The 26828-nt window shown below is 38.5% G+C and overlaps 1 protein-coding gene across 1 annotated transcript in view; it reads left to right on the top strand.

Annotated features, from left to right (window-relative positions):
- Positions 1-20793: 20793 nt before the first annotated feature.
- Positions 20794-26828, top strand: part of LOC307151292 (solute carrier organic anion transporter family member 2B1-like) — a gene marked incomplete at its 3' end in the record, with an annotated part of 29264 nt that continues 23229 nt past the window's right edge. The window contains exons 1-3 of the mRNA XM_079859244.1: positions 20794-20860; positions 21530-21617; positions 25014-25151. Coding sequence (XP_079715370.1) covers positions 21558-21617; positions 25014-25151 — 198 coding nt within the window. The 5' untranslated portion in view covers positions 20794-20860; positions 21530-21557. The remainder of the gene's footprint in view (positions 20861-21529; positions 21618-25013; positions 25152-26828) is intronic.

Consider the following 26828-nt stretch of genomic DNA (forward strand, 5'->3'; position numbering starts at 1 on the left):
ATTGTAAATATAAAAAATAAATAAAGAAAATAACAATTGGGCAAACAATTTTTGTTTATTCATCCATTTATATTCATTCATTTTATTTAAATTAGCACTGGTTAAAATGTATCAAGCAGGAACAAGATATGTAACAATATTTATTAATAATACACAGTTTAAATATAACAAATATCAAATTTTATTTTCATTGTCCTATGCTGGCTAATTACGGCGTTTAAACTGTTATCATAACACTGAACAACTAAAAAATGTGTTTCCTATAATAAAACTCTATCGGGGGTACAGTAGACGTGTCTCAACTGTCCCCCGCTGGCCATCTCGCACATTTGTCTAGATTTTGCAATTACCTTGCATGACACAATACCATGAAATATGCCAGTTTTTAGGAACGTACAGAATAACGTTTGTGGTGATACCAGTTACGTTTAACAGTCACATAAGGAAAATAAGCTATTTATTGTGGAGAGTGCATGGTGAAGTGAACGTCATATCTTAGAAAAAAAACCTTTTCCAGATATTTTCGGGAATGCGTCCGTTGTTCAAATTTCCCACGATCAAAGAGGACACTAATACGCACGTGCACAGCAAAAATCACAACTTGTGCTTGCTGCGAATGCAAGTTATTTAAGGTGTCTCAACTGTACACATGACTCAACTGTACACAGTCTACCCTAAATGACCTTAAAAAGAAACGGTCTGATATAAAGGTGGACATTAAACCAAAGTTGTCATTGCCATAGACTATGGGTTGTATCAATTTGCATATGCTTTTATATGTTCTCAATTGCATAATTGATAGAATATTCCCATAAGGCTCGTGTGACAATATATGTCAATTATTTTATAAATTGCAAATAAATAGCAATGCTTCCCACAGGTGGTGGTGCGATAGACTTGTAGAACAATTCATTGTGTAATGTTTGCAACTTCACTTCATTGCCTGTAAGAGTCGCCAACGGACAAAAACAATGAGAAATGTACGTACGCCAGTCATGAAATTGGCGTGGAGGAACGCACATTCTCGTGTTAATTTCACTGTTAGTACATACGACCGTGAGCGTGAAAGCTGGCGTACGCAAAGTTTTTGTGCGTACGCAAGATTGATACATAAGGCCCCAGGTGCGGAGACCTTGGAGTTTCTAACAAGGCGTCATGGTGTGAAAATTGATGTGACTGCAAGTATAGAGGAATGTAGTTTAGCGGTGAGTGCAGTAGTTGGTCATGAGAATGTTTTGTCGGCGTCGCGAATGAACAACGCGATTGTTTTGTTTGTTAAGACGATCGATTTGGAACTTGTTAGTGGAGAGTGGGGTAGAGATTGGTGGTATTTTTACCTCAGTGTTGCCTCTTTCTACGCCGTCTAAGAGAGTAACTTTATCAAATGTGCCGCCGTTTATTAGGAATGAAGTTTTAGTTGGAATGCTCGCTAGGTATGGAAAACTGGTCTCTTCAATTAAAATGATCCCAATTGGAAGCAAGTCATCTTTGTTGAAGCATGTGGTGTCTTTCAGACGTTATGTTTACATTGTATTGAAAGATAACGTTGAGGAACTTGATCTGACTCTTTTCGGCATGAAGAATTTAATTATGTAATATATGCCACTACTAATACAATGAGGTGCTTTGGTTGTGGTGAAAATGGACACCTGATCCGTGCTTGTCCAAAAAGAGAGGATAACACAAATAAAAATGCACCAACTGTTGCTTCAGAAAATGTAACTGAAGTGCAGGGTGAAATAGCCACAGTTGTTGTTGAGGAGGTGCCGGGTCCAAGTAGTGTGTCGGTTGCTCCAACAATGGTGGAGAGTGTCTCTGAGACTATAGAAAAAGAAATTGTTGAAGAAGTCAGTGTAGCTGTAGCTGAGGAAGAAGAGGTCATAAGTTCCCAGAGGAGAGAACAAGCAGAATGTGTTTCAGATGATGATAGTAACAGTGGAGACGAGGCTAGGGTAAACCCAGAGGATGGGGGTTCTGTGTTGGAAGATAAAGAATGTTTTTTTAAAATCCCCCCCAAAAAGGAAGTTGTTGGAATGCCCTGCTGATAAAAAAGCAAAAAGAACAGATGGTATTCACATGAGCCAGACTGACACTGAGAGCGAAAGCGACATGTCAGAATGTAGTGTCAATGTTAGTCTTCCCCAAAGTGGTTTCTCTAGCCGTACATATACTGTTGGAGAAATTAAGTCCTTGAAAAAGGTCAAACTAGAGGAGTATTTTCCTGACATAGTACAGTTTATTGAGAAGGTAAAGGTTTTTAGAAGTGAAAGTTGTTTCACCAATCAAGAGGTTTACCGTCTTAAGAAAATTCTTACGAAATTAAGTAGTCAGTCAGGTGGGCCCAGTGAAACCAGCCAGAATGGATAAATTGATGCATCTATTATGGCTTTATTATTTCTTTTGCTCTCTTTTTTTATCCTTTATGGGGAAAATAAATCTTGCTTCTTTGAATGTTAACGGAGCAAGGGATTTTAAGAAGAGAGCTCAAATATTTGAATTAATGAAACATAAGAGAATTGATGTGTTGTTCATACAAGAGACCCATAGTGATGTATCAAATGCTGTAGAATGGGTTAAAGAATTTGACGGATTAGTGATTTTAAGCCATTATACTTCATTGAGTGGCGGAGTTGCGGTGTTATTTTCTAAAAACTTTACTCCACATTCCTATAATGTAGAGGAAACAATTAAAGGAAAGTTGCTGAAGATCAAAGCTGTATTTGAAAATAGTTCTTTTGTTTTTGTCTGTGTATATGCTCCAACTATGGCATTGGAAAGAATGACTTTTTTGAACACTTTGGATGGTGTTTTAAATGATTGTAAAAATGATGATTTGTTAATGTTGGGAGGGGATTTTAATTGCACTGAAAATGTCATAGACCGGAATCATGTTGAACCACATATGCAGTCAAGAAAGAGGCTAGTTCAAATGAAAAAGTCTCATAGCTTAATTGATATATGGAGAAATTTCCATGGTACACAGAGACAGTACACTTGGGCTCACGCTCACGATAATCAGCTATCGCTGGCAAGGCTTGATAGATTCTATGGTTTTAAGCATCAATTAAGTATGTTTAGAGAATGTTCAATTAGTCCGGTTTGTCTTTCTGATCACAGCTTGATAAAATGTGTTGTAGCAAAAAGTTTTGTGAAATCAAAAATTGCTTTTTGGCATTTTAACAACAATTTATTATGTGACACTTTTTTTAGAGAAGTTTTTAAAGAGTTTTGGACAAATGCTAAATCTATGAAAGCTTCTTTCGTAACTTTGCAGCAGTGGTGGGATTTTGTGAAGATACAAATCAAACAGTTGTGTCAACAATATACTCACAACGCCACAAGAGATATAAATAGCTCAATGAATGTGTTAGAAGAAGAGCTGATGAAGCTACAGGAGCTTGCAGAGTCCACAAAGGAAGCCACATATATAGAGCACATTAAAAAGAAAAAGAATTTGTTAGCCGATATGCTAGGTTGTACAACAAAAGGTGCCATCATTAGATCACGTTTCCAAAGTGCAGAATTAATGGATGCTCCTTCAAAATTCTTTTTCAGTTTAGAAAAAAAGAATGGTCAGAAAAAGTTTATTCATGCCTTGCGGTCAGAAAAAGGTTTTTTATTGACAAATCCCTCTGATATTAGAAAAAGAGCTGTAAATTTTTATGAAGATTTGTACAAAAGTTAAATTTCAGAAGAACAAGATGGTAATTTGGATTTTTTTGAAAATTTACCACAGATAACTAAAAATGCAAATGAGGAAATAAGTAAAACTTTGAGTTTAGTTGAGCTTGAAAATGCCCTTAAAAAAATGGCAAATGGAAAGGCACCAGGTATTGATGGCATTACAACTGAATTTTATAAATCTTTTTGGGTAGAAATAGGTCCAGAATTGGTAACAGTTTTTAATGAGAGTTTGGTAAAAGGACAACTGCCACAAAGCTGCCGGAGGGCAATTATTACTTTATTGCCGAAAAAAGGAGATTTAAATGACATCATAAATTGGAGACCAGTAAGTTTATTATGTAATGACTATAAAATATTGTCCAAAGCTTTAGCAGTCAGATTGGGTGAAGTCATTGGATCTATTGTTCATCCAGATCAGTCATATTGCGTCCCAGGAAGAAGAATCTTTGATAATGTTTCTTTTATTAGAGACATTGTAGACTGTGGAAACATTTTTTTTTTTGTTTAAGTATTTTTATTAGAATTTTACATTTTACAAAAAAGCAAAGCAAAGAAAAACAAAATACATTTAAAAAATGTATACAACTCAATGAATGATAATATCAACAGAAATAAGAATCTAAATAATTATTAATATCATCCACCATTAATGATAATATAAAAAAGGAAAAGAGAAGAAAAAAAAAAAGAGGGGATAAATTAAAAACTAAGAACAATCAGGGCATATGCAGTTTCAGTAATGAAGCACAAGCAAAAAATCAGTAGAGGGCAGAGCAGACAGCATACAATACTCTACATTACTGGTCAGAGTCAGTGTTGAACTGGGTAAGATGATCTAGAAATGGTTGCCATATACTGTAAAATTTCTCAAGGTTACCCATGATTCCATACCGTACTCTCTCCATGTGGAGTATTCCAGTGAGGCAAGTCAACCAGGTCTTGAACTGAGGAACAATATCTGATTTCCAGAGTCTTAGAATGACGCTCTTAGCAATAATCATTCCATAAATAATAGTGCTTTGTACAGAGACATTATGGTCTGACAGGTAAACAGAATATCCAAATAATGCAATCTCTGGATCAGGGTTAAGCACAAAACCATACATGTCAGAGAACCACTTAAATATGTTACACCAAAACTCATAAAGTTTAGGGCACGTCCAAAAGAGATGGGTAAGAGAGCCCTCTGCAGATTTACACCGGTCACATGTAGGAGAAATGGTGGGGAAAATTCTATGTAATTTAGACTTTGAATAGTGCAATCTATGCATCACCTTAAATTGAATTAACTGATGCCTAGAGTTAATAGAACAAGAACGAACCCTGCTAAGGCTCTCCTCCCACACTTCAGCTCCAATCTGTATACCCAATTCCTCCTCCCAAGCATTTTTTAAAGAATGTGTAGAATAACTCATTTCTTCAGAAAACACAATAACAAAATCTGAAATCAAATGTTTGGAATCAGGCGAGCCCAACAATAGTCTATAAATCCTCCTTTCCTCTGGTAGAGATTCAAAATTAGGCACTGCATGGAGCACATAATTTCTTATCTGTAAATGTCGGAAAAAGTGTGTTGTGGGTAGAGAAAACTTCTCTTTTAATTGAGAAAAAGAAGCAAAATGTTTGTTAATATATAAATCCTCCAAGGTAACAATACCATTCAGCCTCCACATGTTGAATGTTGTATCTGAGAGAGAAGGGGGAAATGCATGATTTCTATATACTGGGGCGAAAATAGCAGTGTCAGGTAATCTGCATACCTTCTTAATTTGGTGCCATATTTTCAAACAGTTTGAAACAATAAAATTATCCACCTTAACAGATGTATGCAATACAGGAGTTGAAAAGAGGAGTGCTGGAAGAGAACTATTTTTAACGCCATTTTTTTCAATAGCAACCCAGGGGGGAGTGTCAATAGAAATTTCTGTTTTATAATCCCCCTGCCAATAAACAAGCGCCCTTGCATTCGCTGCCCAATAGTAATGCAAGAAGCAAGGTAACCCTAGCCCACCCTTCTCCCTTGGTTTCTGTAAATGTATTTTTGATATTCTGTGAGCTTTAAAACCCCAGATAAAAGGCAGGATAATTGAATCTAATGTTTTGAAAAAAGACTTAGTCAAAAAAATTTGAATGTTTTGAAAGAGATACAAGAATCTAGGCAGAGAAACCATTTTAACAGCGTTAATACGTCCTATCATGGAAAGAGGAAGAGTTCTCCATTTGCCAATGTCTACCTTTAAATCCTCCAATTTCTGAAGAAAATTTTACTTAAAAATTAATTTAGGGTTTTTGGGCAAAACAACTCCAAGATACTTAAGTCTGTCTGTAATTTTGAAAGGGAGATTGTGTAAGAATTCAGTATCAAGATCAGCACTTAAAGACATGAATTCACTCTTCCGCCAATTAATTGTATATCCAGAGACTGTACCAAACGATTCTATAAGATCTAACAGTAAAGGGACCGACTGCTCAGGATTTGACAAAAAGAGAACAACATCATCTGCGTATAAGGAGATGTGATGATCTACATTTCCCAATCTCACAGGCTCAATAGATGGATTGTTTCTAATACTGATCGCAAGGGGTTCGATCGCAATTGCAAAAAGCAAAGGGCTGAGGGGACATCCTTGACGTGTCCCTCGATGTAATAAAAAAGACTTTGACTTTTCTTGATTTGTGAGTACGGAAGAGGTTGGGCGAGCATATAATGTTGTAATCCATGACACAAAACGACTACCAAACCCACACTCCTCCATAACTCTCACCATTTAAGGCCATTCCACCTGATCAAAAGCCTTTTCTGCGTCTAAGCACAGAGCAGCCACTTTAGAGCCTTTTTTATATTTATGGTACATTATGTTCATTAATCTTCTAACATTAAAAAATGAAAACCTATTGGGAACAAAACCAGTTTGATCCATATGTATAATAGATTAAATATATTTATTTAACCTATTAGCTAATAATTTTGTAAAAAATTTAATGTCAGAGTTAAGTAATGCAATAGGCCGATAAGATGAAGGCTCAGTCTCATCCCTACCCTCTTTTAATATTAGTGAGATATTAGCATCGTATAATGTGTCAGGGAATTTTTGAGTTTCAAGAGAATGAGTCAACATCCTCAGTAAAAGGGGGGCCAGCTTTCCAGAATATTTTTTATATAATTCAATGCCAAAACCATCTGGCCCCGCCACCTTGCCATTAGGAAAAGATTTTATAGAATCAACAATCTCTGGAATAGTAATTTCAGAGTTTAAAGCCTCACAGGCAGCATCACTCAATTTAGGAAGATTCAAATGTCCTAGCCAATTAGAAATGTCCCCTTTTGCTCTTGATGTATATAATTGTTCATAATATTCTCTAAAGCGATCATTTATACCTTTAGGATCCACAAGCATGTTCCCTGCTTTTGATTTAATTTTGTGTATGGCTTTAATTTGCTTGTAAACCCCTCAGCTGTCGCGCCAGCAATTTATGGGGCTTATCACCTAACTCAAAATATTTTTGTCTTATCCTCAACAATTGATCCCATACCTGCCCTGATAAAATAGTATTGTATTCATATTTTAATTTAAGAATATTCTGTAAAGTAGAGGGGCTAGAGGAAATTCTATAGGAGGGTTCCAATTGAGATAATTCCTCTTCTATTTCTGTAAGGCGCCTACGTTTGGCTCGTCTGGCCGAAGACTCAAAAGAGATATGACCCCTAATCACCGCCTTAAAGGAGTCATAATGTTGTTTTAACTTTGGTACCCAATGCTCTATTATAGTCTTTCAGGCACTTCTAAAAAAGAAAAGTGGAAAAAAAATCAACACAGAGCCCCTCAGACCCTTATTTCTAAAGGCATTATTGTCTCGCGAGATCTGATGCGATGTTTTGGCTGTCGTGGACGGTCATTATAATAATGCAAATGAGGGGCGCGTTGATTGGTTGCAGGAAGGAGGGGGGTTGACACCGCAGGTAACTCTTTAGCATATCATTACAAAATGACATCATGGCGCAAACCGCAAAGTATCAATGAACTCGACCCGGCCGCGAACTATGGGATTCAACCGTACATGTTTGAGCCGGACTCTGAACCAGAGCTGGAAAGTGAAGATGTAAAGTCGATGGAAGGACGTCTACATCAAGATGTCTCTGAATGGTAAAGACAATCATTTTGACTGAGACATACACTAACATCAGTAACGAACAAAAACGTGTGTTGCTATTTTCTCCCACATAAATTTACCTTATATTTAATGTAGATTACATTAACGGAGATGTAGTTTGTTAGTTTTTTTATCAGCTTACAGTGGTTTTGAGATTTTTACTATCATGTGGTGTTTTTGCCTTGTTTTACGTTGTGGTTATTTAGACATTCAATATTTTTCTTCTTTAGACATGCAACGTGATGTTATACTTGCATTTAAACAGTTTTAGCCACTGAGCATGGACTCCTGTACCGTCACTACTGTAGCTGCTAGTGTAAAACAAAGTGGAAAGATGTGGCTAGCCTAGCATTCAGAGTCCATTCCCCGTGTTTACCTCAATAGCCGCATTAGCAGTTAGCTGCTATTTGTTAACCACAGTAGAGCAATACAAACACAGTCTTACCTTTTCAATTTCTGGCAAGTCCCTGATGGTTGGGATGGCACCTTTTCCCAAACGGAGCTTCGAGGCCAAGTTCGCCTGATTTTGCTGCAAATTTGTAAATGATTCCGGTGTAAAATGTTTAGCACACACACCTAACGATACGCCACTTGAAAGAGTTGTTGGGACAGCGTCATTAAAAATTAATTTCCTCCACTGTTCCCTGATAGTTTCGTCCGTTTTTGGTAGATAAAACACATTTGCATGTTGTTTGTGGCAGTCACCCACAGAGCATCTCAGGTGTAGGCTACACTCGGTTTCTCCATCTTTCTCGAGTCGACTAAACTGAATCTGAGGGGGAGAGGGGCGGGCTTCCCGCGGCATAGGTTTGCGGTGTCCATATTTGGTATATCCTCCCCCGTCTTGACGTCAAGAAGGGGAAGAAATCAAAATCTCGTTTTTTCGTGCGCGTGCACGTGGCCTATTTTACAAACCCTGAGGTAAACAAACGCTTCACTTTTAAATATCGGCTTCCCGGCCAGTGTACAATCATTATGCAATCATAACATACATTGATTCTCGTGGAAAAGTGAAATTTCTACATTATGACTCCTTTAAAAGATTCCCATAAAGTGGAGTCAGTGACTTCAGAATTATCATTAATATCCAGAAAATCTGAGATTTTTTCAGATATAAATTGGCAAAATGAAACATCAGAAAGTAGAGAAGGATAAAAACGCCAACAATGTGGTTTAGTCTTATGTCCAAGATCAAGAACCACTGAAGTCGGAGAATGATCAGAAATTAAGATGTTGTGATAGTCTGAGGAGATCACGTTTGATATAAGTTTCGAGTCAAGCAAAAAATAATCTATTCTAGAAAAAGACTTGTGCCTTTGTGAAAAAAAAGAATAGTCTCTACCTGTGGGGTGTATCAGTCTCCATATATCAACCAGATTCATAAAGACTGTGGAAACATTTTTGACGTAGATTTTGGTATGATATCCATTGATCAAGAGAAGGCTTTCGACAGAGTCGAGCATATTTATTTATGGAACGTTTTAAAAGCCTTTGGTTTTAGTTCAGAGTTTATTGAAATGATTAAAATGATGTATTGTGGCGTTGAGAGTATATTAAAGATTAATGGTGACTTATGCTCTCCGTTTAGGGTGTATAGGGGTGTCAGACAAGGCTGTGCGCTTTCAGGCATGTTATACACCTTAGCTATTGAACCCCTGTTAAATAAACTAAGAACTGATGTGTGTGGATTGTGCATGCCAAATTGTGTTAATGTTTTTAAGTTATCAGCGTACGCTGATGATGTCGTTGTCATAATCAGTGAACCCAATGATGTCAATGTGATGTTGAAGGTTTTAGATGATTTTAAGACTCTTTCTTCTGCAAAGGTTAACTGGAAAAAAAGTGAAGCCATATTAGTTGGAAAATGGCCAAAAGGTGAACCAAGAGTTCCTGATGGTCTAAAATGGACAAGAGATGGTTTCAAATATCTAGGAGTCTTTTTAGGAAATGAAAATGTTGTAAAAAAGAATTTTGAAGGCACTGTTGAAAAGGTCAAAGGGCGACTGGATAAGTGGAGGTTTTTACTCCCTAAAATTTCCTATAAAGGAAGAATCTTGATCATCAACAATCTGGTTGCCTCTGCACTTCTGCACCACCTGGCCTGTATAGATCCCCCAGTGGATGTGTTGATGAAAATCCAGTCAATGTTAATAGATTTTTTCTGGGACCGAATGCACTGGGTACCAAAAAGTGTTCTGTATTTATCAAAAGACGAAGGAGGACTTGGTTTGATACACTTGCAGAGCCGAACGGCTGCATTTCGTCTGCAATATGTTCAGAGACTTTTACAGTGCTCTTCAGAGTCGAGTTGGATGGGAGCTGCTTGTGCAATCCTTCGGAATATTGAAGGGCTTGGACTGGACAAAACTTTGTTCTGGTTGGACTCTCAAAGATTAAAACTATCTAATTCTCCAGTTTTTTATCGCAACTTATTTAAAGTCTGGTCTCTATTCAAGAAAAATAGGGAAAGCAATGTTGCTTCTCTGTTTTGGTTACTTCAAGAACCATTGGTCTGTGGCTCACGTTTGGACTTATCACGTGAGATTTCGTTCCTCATACCAGAAAGGACTTTGTGTGATGCCAAGTTGACAGTAGTTGATCATTTACATCAAATAGCGGGATCTGCTTTTAAGAATGTGACCGCGATTGCTGAGCATTTGGGACTCAAATCCTGCCGTATAGTAGCAAAAGCTCTTGAAAAATGGAGATCGGCTCTTACTGAGGAAGAGACAGAACTGTTGGATCAATACTCAAAGGGGTTGATATTTCCTGATTGTAGAGACCCTTTTCCGAATTTGGGTATATCTCCCATTTTGGGAGAACACAACAGTATGTTTTTGGATTGTAAAGAAGTATTGATTGTGGGTTCACATGTTGCACTTGGGAAAGAACTGTACAAGGTTTGTGTAAAAGCTTTTAATAAGAATGTTTTAGACAACAAGTGTGATACACCTTGGCGAAATATACTCAATCTTGCTGTCAATGAAAAACCAGAATGGAGAGCCTTGTATAAGTCACCATTAGTCAAAAAAACTGGGGATTTACAGTGGAGAGTGTTACACGGGGCTATTGCAGTAAATGCTTTTGTCTCCTTGATCAATTCTGAAGTGACTGAGGGTTGCCCTTTTTGTTTGGAGAAAGAAACCATTTTTCATGCGTTTATGCACTGTATGAGGTTAAAACCCTTATTTGATATCTTGAGAAATATTTTTGCTTCTTTTGATGTGGTTTTCTCAATGAAAGTGTTTATTTGTGGGTTTAAATATGTGAAGAAAAATCGTCATCTGTGTCAATTGTTAAACTTCTTGTTGGGTCAGGCAAAAATGGCGATTTATGCCACAAGAAAAGAAAAAATTGAGCAAAATGTTTGCAACAGTTTGGCAGCAGTTTTTGTAAAATTAGTCAAATCTAGGATTTTGATTGATTATCATTATTATAGATTAATGCATGATCTTTTATCTTTTGAGGTAATATGGTGTTTAAATAAGATCCTTTGTGAAATTAATGAAGAAGAGTTGTTGTTTTCTTTCTTTTAAGTATTTTGTTTTTAATATTAATGGTGTTGTTTGGTAGTTTAGAAAAGATTGAAACGTCCGCAACACTGCTAACTCCCATATTTTAATTTTAAAAAAAAGCAACGTTTCGACCCTACTGGGTCTTCTTCAGGCAAATGGTAAAGCACATTTGATACAGAGATGTAGGCCTTACAATCAACTGACCCACCCTGTGATTACAATTAGCTTGATTGGGTCTAAACAAGCCTAATGACCCCACTCATTATTGAATTAAGAGAACAATTGCTTAGAAAAACAATCAACATACACAGGAAACAATTCCATATATATATATATATATATAAGTTAACCCAACAACACATATTAACCCCACAAAAAGAATTTTTTTGGAGAAAAACTGGTGCGAAATATTAAACAAATGCTCTTTTGATCTGATGGCCCTCGTTATAAGTGAAATCACTGTTCAATTGGAATCAACAAGGGAAGATTTCAAGCAAACAGAAATTAAATTGAAAGTGCTGTCTGACAAGAAAAAACTTGGGGAAATTAAGAAGGAGCTTGAACGCCATCGTATTGACTGTACCAGCGAAATCAGGAGTGTTAAGAGGACCAAGTTTGCACGGGATGCTGAGGATTACAAGCAGAGCAAAGTCTACTTTTGGAGGGATGGAAAACCAGAATCTCTAGCTAAATCGCAGCACAACCAGGGACAACGAACACGACCTGCACGCCAACGACAACAAGGGAACAGAAAACCATGGTTGTCTTCATCATCGTATGATTCAGGCTCAGATGTGAGTGGTCAATCAGAGCGCGGAGTGTCTTTTTTAGGATACGGCCTGAGAAAACCTCAAAATTCACAACGATGGCGAAGAGCAGACCTGTTTCAAAGAAAAAACGATGCCGAAGAAGTCAGCGAAAAAGGTCACAGGCAACCCCGCATTCAGACCAGCAGGAGAGTACGGTAATTAATCTTTCTGAAAAAACTTTGTCTGAGGCTTGTACGTCAGCCTTAAAGTGTAAGTTGCAGGTTAAAATTTTCACGAAGATAATGCAATGTGTTTATTAAACATAAAGATAAGAACATTGTTTTTTTATACCAAAATGCTGATATAATATGAAAAATTGGCACTTTTAACAGTGGTTTTAACCGCTCCCGCTCCCTTCCACTAGATGGGGCGTGACGTCATAAGAGGAACTCACAAGTAGAGTTACCATAAGCTAGCAGTTATAGATGCCTTACATAACTTCAGAAAAGTTGGTTGTATGTTTTATTTGATTAAAAAAAAATGGATAAAATAACTAAATTGTAAACATACTCGTGTGTGCTGACTTCAAGGGTACCGTGATCATGCCTGAAATGAGAATAAGCTATTCGCAAAACAAACGGGTTCAGGCACGTCAGATCAGCCGGTCGCGGGTCCAGCTGTTCCACTAAACGGCTAAACGCGTTCACCTCACGGCAGCACGTACTCTCCACAGCTGATTCAATTGGGTGGCATAGCCCACACAAACACAGTGATGGGGACATCGATCTCTCTTTTTCTTTTCTGACAATAAACATCGCTAATTAAATCGTGAGAAATTGATAACGCGTGGATTAAGGAAGGGTATTACATGACGTTTGAGGCGTCGATGAGACTAGCGATTGATGCCTGTGCAGTGTGTGCATCTCTAACGTTACAGCTCTGATTTGGACTGACTTACTGTAAGTAAATGTCTTCAGTCGTTGTCCTTCCTTGCTATTCCACATGACGGCAATATTTTGAAAAGACTTGCTTGTTCCGTTATATTATCCGGGTTAAGTTTTTGCACCAGGTTAGACTAGCTCTAACGTGGCCAACCCTCCACTCATTCTCCTCACACCAAGCATTAATAACTATTTGAGTGCCATGGCTCCCCTCTCTCACGCCTGACCGGTTAATTTGATGGTTTCCCATTTCCTCAGTCGTTCTCCAAATAGCCATAATACAGTAGGAATCTAGCAGAGTATGGGTTGCGAGTTCCTCTTGTGACGTCATCACCCAGTAACTGAAAAAACACGCTACCTTCAAAGAAACCCCAATAAATGTTATTTTAACGCATTTTAAGACAGAAATAATTAAATATATACATATATAGCACTTTAATTTACACATTAATTGGCTGTGGTGGTTAACCTGCAACTTACACTTTAAGTAAAGGACTGAGTTTTGTTCCAACTACTCTTACTAATGACTTTGAGACTATTATTGATTTCCAGAAGTTCTTTCGCAATCTTAGATTGAGGGAGTTTTTCCACTCTGATATGAAGGACAGTTCAACCAGGAGTGTTTCCGCTCTGGACCAAGTCCTGCCGCCTGTTACCTCTGCCACTAGTGACTTGTCTCATAGCCGTTTTAAGAAAAGATCGACATTTATTCCTCCTAAGCACCGTAATGCCTCTCTGGATACGTACTGTCGTTTGGTTGAGAATGATGTTAAGGGTCTACTAAAAAATAAAAAAGAATATAAAGTGTACAATAACTTGACTAAAGAGGAAAGAGAAGCTATAATGGATTTGAGTAAGGACAATAGTATTGTGGTACGGCCTGCTGATAAGGGGGGAGCTGTTGTTTTGCAAAATGTTGTTGATTATGAAAAGGAAATTAAAAGACAATTAAGTGATTGTACATTCTATGAGAGATTATCATGTAATCCCACAAACAGGTTGAAGAACGTGGTATATTCCCAATTAGAAGATCACTTTAATAATGGCGAGTTTGAAAAAAGTGCCTTTGAGTTTCTTAAGGTTGAACATCCAGTGATCCCTGTAATTTATACACTCCCCAAAATCCATAAGGGCTTAGATATCCCTCTGAAGGGAAGACCTATTGTCAGCGGGATTGGTAGCCTAACTGAAAATATATCTGCCTTCGTTGATCATTTTATTAAATCAGAAGTGGTTACCCTCCCCTCTTATATACGTGATTCTATTGATTTTATCAATTCGCTAAAAACCTTTGATCTTATTTCTGATGATTGTTTATTGGTCACTTTTGATGTTCAGAGTTTGTACACAAATATTCCGCATGATGGTGGCCTAGAAGCACTTCAGTATTTTCTCTCTCTAAGTAAGGTTGAGCTAAAACCTAGCACTGAGTGCATATTAGACTTGGCTAACATAGTTCTTACTAATAACTTTTTTCGCTTCCAAGATGAGTTTTATATTCAAAAGAAAGGCACTGCCATGGGAAGCAAAATGGCCCCTAATTATGCCTGTTTATATATGGGTCGTTTTGAGAATCAATTTGTGCTGCATCAGAGAAATTCTTTTTACTCTAAGATTTTATTCTACAAGAGATTTATTGACGATATTTTTCTGATTATTGACTGCACAGTGGACGAATTAAATGTTTTTCATGAGTATCTGAATTCTTGTAACGAACATTTGAAATTTACCTTGGAATATGACAGACAATGCATCAGTTTTCTTGATATTCAGATATATAAAGATGGTATGAGTTTAAAAACTGATCTTTTTCGCAAGCCTACGGATCGCAACACTATACTGCATGGGGATAGTTTTCATCCCAGGCCATTGGTCAAAAGTCTACCAATCAGTCAGTTTAGTCGTGCACGCAGAATATGCAGCGATAACACATCTTACTCAAAGCAAGCTGCGGACTTGACAAAAAGATTCCTCAACAGAGGGTACAAACAAGAGTGGGTTAATTCAGCCAAAGCACGCTTTGATCAGATGACGCAAGACGAGTGCCTTCGATCAAATAAACGCACAAAAAACCCAAATAAGTCTCCTTTATGTTGTGTAAAATATTCTCCACTTGTGTCAGAATTTAGAGGATCTGTTTATAAACATTGGTATATTATTGATTCGGACCCTAAATTAAACAAAGTTTTCCCAGAAAAGCCTAAGCTTATTTTTAAGCGTGCTTCTAACTTAAAAGACCATCTAGTTAAGAACGACATACGTCCACAACTTACAACGCCTTTTCCTAGCATGCCAGATGGCAATTATAGATTTGGCAGTTGTGCCCAGTGCTCGTACACGTATAAGTGTAAAAAAAAAATTTTAATCATCCACACACTGGTAAGATATTATCTATTCGCGGCACTATTACATGTAGCACCACACATGTTATTTATTTAATCAGTTGCCCATGTGGGTTATCATATGTTGGTAAAACAACGAGAGCGCTACGTACTAGAATCAGTGAGCACAGAAGCACCATCAGAAAAGGAGATGAACGCAGTCCTGTTGCCGCTCATTTTAAATTAGCTGGGCATAATGTCAGCGCCCTTAGATATATCGGGCTAGAGCGGGTCAATAAACCGTTTAGAGGAGGAGATCACGGAAAAAGGCTTCTCCAACGGGAAACTTTTTGGATTTATTATTTAAACACGATGTCTCCTTATGGCCTGAATGAAGAGTTTGATATAAAACCATTCTTATAATGTATGGCTTTGCCATGTTATATGTCATAATATAATTTGTATTTATGTAGCCTATGTAATTGATTGTGGGTTTATATATATACATGACATGTGGGTTTATATACACTCACCTAAAGGATTATTAGGAACACCTGTTCAATTTCTCATTAATGCAATTATCTAATCAACCAATCACATGGCAGTTGCCTCAATGCATTTAGGGGTGTGGTCCTGGTCAAGACAATCTCCTGAACTCCAAACTGAATGTCAGAATGGGAAAGAAAGGTGATTTAAGCAATTTTGAGCGTGGCATGGTTGTTGGTGCCAGACGGGCCGGTCTGAGTATTTCACAATCTGCTCAGTTACTGGGATTTTCACGCACAACCATTTCTAGGGTTTACAAAGAATGGTGTGAAAAGGGAAAAACATCCAGTATGCGGCAGTCCTGTGGGCGAAAATGCCTTGTTGATGCTAGAGGTCAGAGGAGAATGGGCCGACTGATTCAAGCTGATAGAAGAGCAACTTTGACTGAAAAAACCACTCATTACAACCGAGGTATGCAGCAAAGCATTTGTGAAGCCACAACACGCACAACCTTGAGGCGGATGGGCTACAACAGCAGAAGATCCCACCGGGTACCACTCATCTCCACTACAAATAGGAAAAAGAGGCTACAATTTGCAGGAGCTCACCAAAATTGGACAGTTGAAGACTGGAAAAATGTTGCCTGGTCTGATGAGTCTCGATTTCTGTTGAGACATTCAGATGGTGGAGTCAGAATTTGGCGTAAACAGAATGAGAACATGGATCCATCATGCCTTGTTACCACTGTGCAGGCTGGTGGTGGGGGTGTAATGGTGTGGGGGATGTTTTCTTGGCACACTTTAGGCCCCTTAGTGCCAATTGGGCATCGTTTAAATGCCACGGCCTACCTGAGCATTGTTTCTGACCATGTCCATCCCTTTATGACCACCATGTACCCATCCTCTGATGGCTACTTCCAGCAGGATAATGCACCATGTCACAAAGCTCCAATCATTTCAAATTGGTTTCTTGAACATGACAATGAGTTCACTGTACTAAAATGGCCCCCACAGTCACCAGATCTCAACCCAATAGAGCATCTTTGGGATGTGGTGGAATGGGAGCTTCGTGCCCTGGATGTGCATCCCACAAATCTCCGTCAACTGCAAGATGCTATCCTATCAATATGGGCCAACATTTCTAAAGAATGCTTTCAGCACCTTGTTGAATCAATGCCACGTAGAATTAAAGCAGTTCTGAAGGCGAAAGGGGGTCAAACACAGTATTAGTATGGTGTTCCTAATAATCCTTTAGGTGAGTGTATATACATGACATGTATGTGAGTATTTACTGATTGTTTAGGTAATTTCCTGTTTCTGACTACATTTTAGCAAGTTATATGCATATGTGGGGCTTTTTCTCCCAAAAAATTATTTTTGTGGGGTTAATATGTGTTGTTGGGTTAACTTATATATAAATATGGAATTGTTTCCTGTGTATGTTGATTGTTTTTCTAAGCAATTGTTCTCTTAATTCAATAATGAGTGGGGTCATTAGGCTTGTTTAGACCCAATCAAGCTAATTGTAATCACAGGGTGGGTCAGTTGATTGTAAGGCCTACATATCTCTGTATCAAATGTGCTTTACCATTTGCCTGAAGAAGACCCAGTAGGGTCGAAACGTTGCTTTTTTTTAATTAAAATATGGGAGTTAGCAGTGTTGCGGACATTTCAATCTTTTCTATTCAGTAGTCCTTTTTGTCCAGCACCTGCCAGATGTTGGGATGTGCACACAATAATCTCAACATATGTTGTTTGGTAGTTTGTAATAGTTTTTTGTGATGTAAATTGTAATAAAGTGTAATGTTTTGAAAATCAAAAAATCTCTCTCTCTCCCTCTCTCTCTCTCTCTCTCTCCCTCTCTCTCTCCCTCCCTCTCTCCCTCTCTCTCTCTCTCTCCCTCTCTCTCTCTCCCTCCCTCTCTCTCTCTCTCTCTCTCCCTCTCTCTCTCTCTCTCTCTCTCTCTCTCTCTCCCTCTCTCCCTCTCTCTCTCCCTCCCTCCCTCTCTCCCTCTCTCTCTCTCTCTCTCCCTCTCTCCCTCTCCCTCTCCCTCTCCCTCTCCCTCTCTCTCTCCCTCTCTCTCCCTCTCTCTCCCTCTCTCTCCCTCTCTCTCCCTCTCTCTCCCTCTCTCTCCCTCTCTCTCCCTCTCTCTCCCTCTCTCTCCCTCTCTCTCTCTCAATTCAATTCAATTCAATTCAATTCAAAATTGCTTTATTGGCATGACTGTACATGTTACAATATTGCCAAAGCTTGGAACACATAGAATAATTATAAAGTATAAAATTATAAAGTACAAAATAATAAAATATCATAATATAACTTAAATCTAAATGCACAACTTAAATTAATTGTACAAATTAACAGTGTAACAAATTATAATATCTGTGAACATTTTACACCACAGTGTTTTAACATATACACACACATACGTCACTGAAGGTCACTGTGGTGGACAGTAGGGAAACACACTGAGGTCAGACACACACATCACACACACACATTCACCTGCTGTCTCTCAGGCTGTGGCACACACACACGTATCTGGCAGCGAGTGCTGCTGTCTGGCCCTCTCCTAGCAGGATCTTTATCTGATCTACTTCAGTCATGGCTGTAAAGTTCTGTATTACGTTAGTGAGTTTGCTAAAGTAGAGTTCTCTGACTGAACTGTATTTGTGACAGTGAAGGAGGAAGTGCGTCTCTGTCTCGATCTCTCCTGTGCTACAGTGAACACACACCCTCTGCTCTCGGGGTAACCAGCTCTTCCTGTGTCTGCCGGTCTCGATGGCGAGACTGTGTTCACTCAGCCTGTACCGGCTCAGGATCCGTCTCTGCTTTGTGTCTCTCACACTCTGGAGATATTCTTCCAGTTCATAATTTGATTTCAGATTTCGATAGAATTGTAATTTACTTTGTGTTTTAGTTTCCTGATCCCAATGTTCCAGATATGTACTTTTAGACTGTTTGGTAATTTGGTTTATTCTGATGTTAGTGTGAGAAGCAGTGCTGGTCTGAGACTGGTTAGTGTTAGTAGGGTTAGTCTGGTTAGTGAGTCTCAGAACCAGTTGACTGAGGAGACTCTTTTCGGGGTTCAGTTCTTGGGCTTGTAGTGCTTTAAAATGTAGCGATTCTGTGGGACTTGATTTTAGATGCATCCAGAATTTGAGGGATCTTTTTTGCATATTAATAATCAATGGGAATCGGCCTAATTCTGCCCTACACGCATTATTGGGTGTTTTCCTTTGTAGTTTTAGAATCATTTTGCAGAATTCAGTGTGTAGGGCTTCTGTTGGATGCCTGTCCCATCTAGTGTAGCTCTGATCACTGAGTGGACCCCAAACCTCACTTCCATACAGCGCAATGGGCTGAATTACACTATCAAAGATTTTATCACCAGATTGGAATGGAATTGATAATTCAATGTTTTGGAATTTTTTCTTAATTGCGTATAGAGCTCTTCGAGCTTTATCTTTGAGAGCATTCACTGCCACACTGAAACTCCCCGATGCAGTTATGACCAGGCCGAGGTAAGTGTGTGTGTGTGTGTGTGTGTGAGAGAGAGAGAGAGAGAGAGAGAGAGAGAGAGAGAGAGAGAGAGAGAGAGAGAGAGAGAGAGAGAGAGAGAGAGAGAGAGAGAGAGAGAGAGAGAGAGAGAGAGAGAGAGAGAGAGAGAGAGAGAGAGAGAGAGAGAGAGAGAGAGAGAGAGAGAGAGAGAGAGGCAGAGAGACAATGAAACAGAGAACAAAATAATGTTAGCCTATGCAATATCTTTGTGTAGGCTAGTTGACAGTAACAATAACAGTGTAACACATTCATAACGGAGATACCAACAGTTAAATATTGGGTTAAAATAAATCAAACACATTGTAATGGATTCTCCTTGCAGATAAATACACTCACAGAATAATTGCACTCACTCACATCCATACACGATAAATACCACAGGGCTGTCACGTTCGCGGTCATCAGAGGATGACACGTCTCCAGATTCAAAACAATCACTGACTAGCCTTAGCCACTCTTGATGACCAGCAGCAGAGCTTAGGTTAGAAGCCTCCAGTGAGTTCAACGCTTTTGGCGACTTTGCTCTCTTTTGACAGCAACATTTCTCAAATTTATAATATTTAATCTTTCTAAGGAGATCAGCTAGCTTGTTTACACATAGCGCTGTGAGTCTGACAGGAGGATGGCTGGACCAATCGCGTGCCGGTCAGTCGAAACGGGGCTTCCCATTGACAAATGATCAGCATTTGTGTACATTTCTAAGCTTTTTGATTGGTTCTATACAACGTGAAACACCATATTTGGAGAGCAGAGACGTTTGAGGCGATTCCCGGGAAATGCTCAGAGGTGAGGAGAGGAGTTGAGAAAAGCAATATTCATTTTCAGCGAATTTAGTAAAACTTTGTAAACTTTAATAGTCATTTAAACACCTTTACTCAATTATCTGGACTGCGAAACTTTAGGAGATTATTTTTGAATGTCTGTTCTTTGAAATTTAGCAAAAAAAATTTTTTTGTTTTAAATCTATTATTTCATTGTTTTTCCACATAATCGGCCCATGCGACTTCCGACTCATTTCGCCAGATCGGGTCACATATGATCTAGAATCGAGAATTTTCATAAAAGTGAGTTTGGTTTTAAAACTGTACTTTGTCTCCATCTGCTGGTTATGTTAGGAAATTCAAGAAAAAAGTTTGGAATAAGGACAGAACGACTAGCAACCGCATGTTGCCGGTTAACAATCGTCAATGATCGATGCTCGTTTGAGAGGTGTGTCTTGTCATTATTTGTTCTTTCTTTCTTTCTTTCTTTCTTTCTTTCTTTCTTTCTTTCTTTCTTTCTTTCTTTCTTTCACCTTCTTTTTACACTTCACATGAAATCACGTCCAAATGCTATTTGAGATTTCACAATCCTGAACGCCCGCCCACAGCTCAGCATCTACTTGTAGCCCACTTAACGTCCTAAAGTGAAAGTAGCTAGACTATATCTCCAACTCTTCAGTCTCAGCAAGCTGTAAGAACACTTTCATTAATTCATGAACTCTGGGCAGTAAAGGACAACTCTTAGTCAGACTTATCAAGATGTGATAATATCAAGTTATCAATATATATCATTTTGCTATAGATATTTGTTTTTATACTTACAGTAGAAATTAATGTATTCTTTAAATTTAATCAATTAATCTCAGTTCATTCTTATCCTGAGTATACTTAATAATGTGTATAATGTAATAGAACATGTATGGATGATATTAGGCACACTCTCCTCAATACTTCTATTCTGGAGCTGAATTCAAAGTGAATTGAAAGTGCTAAATCAAAACCAGCACAAAGCACTAACTGCCAAGACCCCCTTGGAGTAGCCTAAGTCTTGACATCATATGTTCTGCTCACCAAGTTCCTAAGAAAAAAACGGGGACGAAAGGCTGCTTTCTTGTGAGCAGCTGCCTGAAACAATAAAATAAAAAAACAGCATCAACTACATGTAACCAAGTTAGCTTAAGACCACAAGCATTTCCTGTTCATTTTAAATAGCTTGCAGAAAACAACTTGTAACTGATTGTAACTCCACATTTCTAGATTAAAATGAGAGATAAAAACTCATGACAAGCTTTTTAATCCATATTTGTTTTGCTGAGGAAGGCAAAATATACCTTTAATAGTTATGATTTTATTTCTCCAGAATGTGTTGTATCTTGTAAAAACACGAAATGACAGCTATTGAGACAACGAGACGTCGCAGATCAATGGGTCTCTTTAACAATATCAAGGTAAGATTCAAAATGTAAATATCCCTAATTACATACAAATATGACTTCTAAAATAAAGGTGTCCAGTGACACAACTTTCCCCACCTCAGGAAAAGATTATATTAACCAGATCAATATGATTTAAAGGGTTAGTTCACCCAAAAAATGTAATTCTGTCAGTAGTTACTCACCCTCATGTTGTCCCAACCCCGTAAGACTTTCGTTCATCTTCTGAACACAAATCAAGATATTTTTGATGAAATCTGAGAGCTGTCTCACTCCTCCATCGGCTGCGAGGTAATTTCATCTGCCAGCCCAGAAAAGTTAGTAAAGAAATTGTTAAAATAGTCCAAGTGACTACAGTGGCTCAACCTTGAGTTTGTCAAGCGACGAGAATACTTTTTGTGCGCAAAAAAATCCCCAAAATAAGACTTTATTAAACTATTCATTTTCTTCTGTGTGGGCCACTGAGTGAGTTCACGAGAGCGTCACGACGCATGCGCGAGAGCTGAGAAGATGATGCAGATGGGTCTCGATGTAGTGTTTAAAATAGTTCTAAAGTGTGCATTTCCTGGATGTCCGAGAAACCAACGAGAAAACGTAAAAGTGCCTTACCAATTTTATAAAAAATATCTTAATTTGTGTTCCGAAGATGAAGTCTTACGGGATTGGGACAACATGACGGTGAATAATTACTGACAGAATTTTCATTTTTGGGTGAACTAACCCTTTAAAGGAAAAAAAGGCTACAGCTTAGTCTACCCACTGACACATCTTTTGATAACTAACATATGATATTTTATTCATGAAGACAACAGCACACTCTAAAAATGCGGCCAAATTAGCATAATTTCAGTGAAATTTGGCAGGCAAAAACGTCCGTTGTCTAATGACTATCGACAATAGTGACAATCAATTAATTTAACATGACGCTGGGCATCTACCTGCACTGTGATATGATTTGCCAGTCTACAGGTTCGGTAGTTTGTTTCTGGAAGTGTTTTAAAAACAATGTAAACACTGTAAGAATTTCAGCAGTATTAGATATTGGAAATGTTAGATGTAGCAATGGAAGCTTCTTTTACAATGCGGTATTTTATTAGAGGCGTAGCTGAGTTAAGTTTCCTGACTTTACTAGTCTCCATAGATTTGGCCTGGACAATATTAATTTCCTTATATTCACTGCACATCCTTATATTGTTCTTTTTTTTTCTTCTTCTTATGTTTATCCCATTACCAAATGCTCTGAAATAGCTGTTCAACAATCAGAGTGATGATTATTAAATGGCTAAAAGTCTTATGAACTTGAACATACACAACCTGACTTTGCAAGAAGACAGCTTGACTTTACTTGAACACGTAAAACCAATTCAAAGATTAAAACAAAAACACCTTCGCAATAAATAATGACATTAACATAGCCAAAAACCTAGATTGATCCTTTGCTTATTGACTCCAAAATGTTTGTGCTGCTCCAGACTGCGACAAAGGCCCTGTCCCAAATGGCGCACTTCATGTGGACTTTCGGTCTCATGGACTTGAATTGCACGTGCTCGCTGAGTCTACGAGTCCGTAGGCCGTTCCATTCAGCATTTTACCGCTCTGAAGTGTGCTCAGCAGTGCTTTGTACCCTTGAAACGGTCTTCCGCGAAGCCCGCATAGATGCAGGCTCCACACACTTTAACTACCCAGGAATCCTTGCGAAAGGCCAATCAGACAACGGATGGGAGGAGATTTCACTCACGGACAATTGTTGACATGGCTGAGAAGAAAATATTAAGTTTTTATGACCTAGATGTGCATTTTACCAGTTGTTACCTACAGTTTATACAAACATTATGGTCATCAACCAGTGGTTGATGTCTCTAACGTAATAATAATAGCGCGTACAATCGCATTATGATTCATTAAATAAATAGAACCGAATGTCAGGGCTTTACTGAGTCATATATAAACACAGAATGAATATTGAAACCTGTAAATTCATCTGCCAAGCAGATGTTGCCGAGCAAACAAAATAAAAGTGGAACAAAAATGAGCTACTCATTTATGCTTCACAGACCGTTTATTAGTTCGGACCAATAATAGACAGCGCAGCGCCCCAAACTTGCCAGTCGCGGGCCGATCTCGATCACGCAACACTGTTACTAGGAGATCCAGTCTCTGGAGATCCAGTGAAGAAATGCATTGAATTCGCCTCAGAATTAATCAACATCATCGCTGCGAGATCCAGTGAGAAACATTCCGATTCTGCGCAGAGTTCCCTGTTCTTAACCATAGTTATTACATGGCTTGGCTGAATTCCAATGTAGGATGCGGTGTGTTATTTCTTGATAACAGACCGCTGCGAAGTATAACAGACCGTTGCCATGAAAAACAGCGCGTTGCTATGGACGCGGAACGGACTATTTTCTTTGGCGGAAGCAATACAATCGTTTTTAAATCAATAAACTCCTTTTTAAATAAATAATTTGTGTCAAATTATTTATTTATTTTGTAGGTAGCCATGTAATAAGCGGAATAATGTATAGTGAGCCGGTTGTTATAGTGAATAACAACCCCTTCAGGCTGATTCAAGCTCCGCTTCGCGTCGGGATCCCGTTCAGCCTGTCGGGGTTGTTATTCACTATAACAACCGGCTCACTATACATTATCCCTTACATATCAGATCAAACAGCGCTGACGTGGAAACCAGGAGAAACACTTATAGCTTATAGGCTTTCAGTCCACAATTCAGCAACATTCACCATGGATTTGGCTAATGTAGTAACTCTAACCATAACTATGGTATTGTGACAGAAATAGTCAAACGCTTACAAGTACTACACATCTTTTTCCAGCACTTCAAAACTATAATATAATAAATGTTATTTTTAATGTGATGACCAACACATTTTTTGTTCATCCTTCAAAGATTGTCCTAAAACTAAAAATTTTAAGATGTAGGAAAACTCTTATTTAAACACTTATTTAAAAAAAAAAGAAAGAAAAGAAAAAGAAAAAAAATCAATTAACATTGTAAACAGTAGGATGCTTATTGGCTATTTTCACTCCCTAATATCATCCATTTTTTCACTCGTTTTGCTTTTTAATTAATATTAAGACATCATGAATGATAATAATTAAAGTTAATTTCATCTACACCCTAAATTAAGCTCAGTGCTTTATTGTCAGCCACAGTGCTACCAGATATTATTTGTAGAACTCAGTGGCTCCAGTGCTGCTGCCCTCAAATGTTAGTCTGGAGCCCTGTTAACTTAAAATAAAACTGGACATTGTAATATCTGTACGTTAAGTCTATTTATTATAAGAGAATTTGTCAGTAAAAAAAGTTAGTCTGGAGCCCTGTATACATATTTACAGAATGCACACCAAAGGAATTTACATTTTTATCACTTTTTTTCCTTTGTGTTTCAGTTTTTTGTACTGTGTCATGGGATGCTACAACTTGCTCAGCTCCTGGTGTCTGGTTATCTGAAGGGCTCCATAACCACTATTGACAGACGATATGGATTTTCCAGTCAGATGTCAGGACTACTAGCAGCCTTCAATGAGGCATGGATAAAATTTTATATTTCAATGGTGCTAACACAATATCATGAATGGCCTGAAGAAGGCAAATACCTTATTTTCAAGTTGTTTCTGACATCTGTTAGCACCTGGTTAGCAATTATTTCATTTTTAAAGGAGAACTTGGTAACTTTTTTAACTTAATAAAACTGTCTAGAAATCATTTGGATGGTTAAACAACCTGTTCCCCGCTCCCCCCAGCGTTCCCAGGCGGAAAACCAACCTTGCAACTTGGCCACTACCGTCCCGGCAAGATAGAAATTGGAAGTCTCGTGAGAAGCGAGAAAGAGAACGAGAACGAGGGCGAAACACGAATTGCTTTACGGCAATTCGACATAAACACACACGCATGTATGATATTACCAGATTACCCACCTCGGTAGCCAGACATAGCTCCACACGATACAGTTGGCTTGCTCCGATCAAAACAAATGCACATGAGCAGCGGTAGAGAAGGGGAGGAGGCCGCCGCAAGTGAGTTTTTACGACCGTGTTGTGAAATATACGCCACATCACAGCTGTAGGGGGAGCTCGTGGGGAAACATGCGACAACAAAAGGGAAAATCAGCGAAGAAGTGACTAGAGTTCGCTAGAGTTGCCGAGTTCTCCTGTAAAGTTACAAGTTCAGACACAAAGTCTTAATATGAAATGGTACTGCATCTGCAAAGACTAATATTATAAGTATAATTATGACCGCCGCTAGCATAGATAGCGAAAGCGGTCATATAGGGATTGTCAAAGTTTTCTTTTAGTTTTTTTTTCGTCACCTACTGAATTTTCCGTCAACGATACCAGGGACACCGAAACACCGGGGAACATGAAATTTGGTGGGCATGTAGCCCCACTAGACTTTTACGGAAAAATTTCGTTTGGTCCCCGGGGGCCACTCCCCCCCGCGCTGGGCCCCCCGAAACCCAAAAAATTCAGTTTTTCCTAAATAACTACCTGAACCGTGGCACCGAGGATGAAGAAATTTTTATGGTATGTAGGGCCCACTCTTAAGGGCCCACATCAACCTAGCCCATAATCACTCATTTGTGATTTGCGCCCCTTCCCATAAAAAATGAAAATGCAATATTATTCTGCTTTAATCGCCCCTATCTTCAGTGGAGATGTTCAGAACTGCACCATATTTCATGTGTATGATTAACTTGACATCCTCTGGGGGTATGCTAAGTTTCGTAGAATTTCATCCATGGGGGGGTATAAAATAAATTCATTTATGTGCACATTTAGTGACTGTACACTCATCGGCCTGTAGATGGTGCTGTTGAGCGAAGGGTTGCTGGTTTAGGATGATACTGTCACACACACACATGCAGGAATACAAACAAACGCAAGCATGCATACACACTGACATCCACACGCACAGACACACACCCATACACACACATACAAATCCACATGCACAGACACACACACACAAACACACACGCGCACACACATGTACGCACGCATACATACACGCACAGACACACACACACACACAGACACACACATACACAAACACAAACACACACACATACACAGACAGACATGCACATACTATTACTTTTTTTAGGTATATACATAAACACGCAATACAGCCAAATTGCTCCACGTCATTTATTTTTGTGGAAAGCCAGTGCAGGCCTGAGCGGCGGTCATATTTTGTACCGCGAT

The sequence above is a fragment of the Squalius cephalus genome (genome assembly GCF_949319135.1).
Source record: "Squalius cephalus genome assembly, chromosome: 23".
Lineage (NCBI taxonomy): Eukaryota > Metazoa > Chordata > Actinopteri > Cypriniformes > Leuciscidae > Squalius > Squalius cephalus.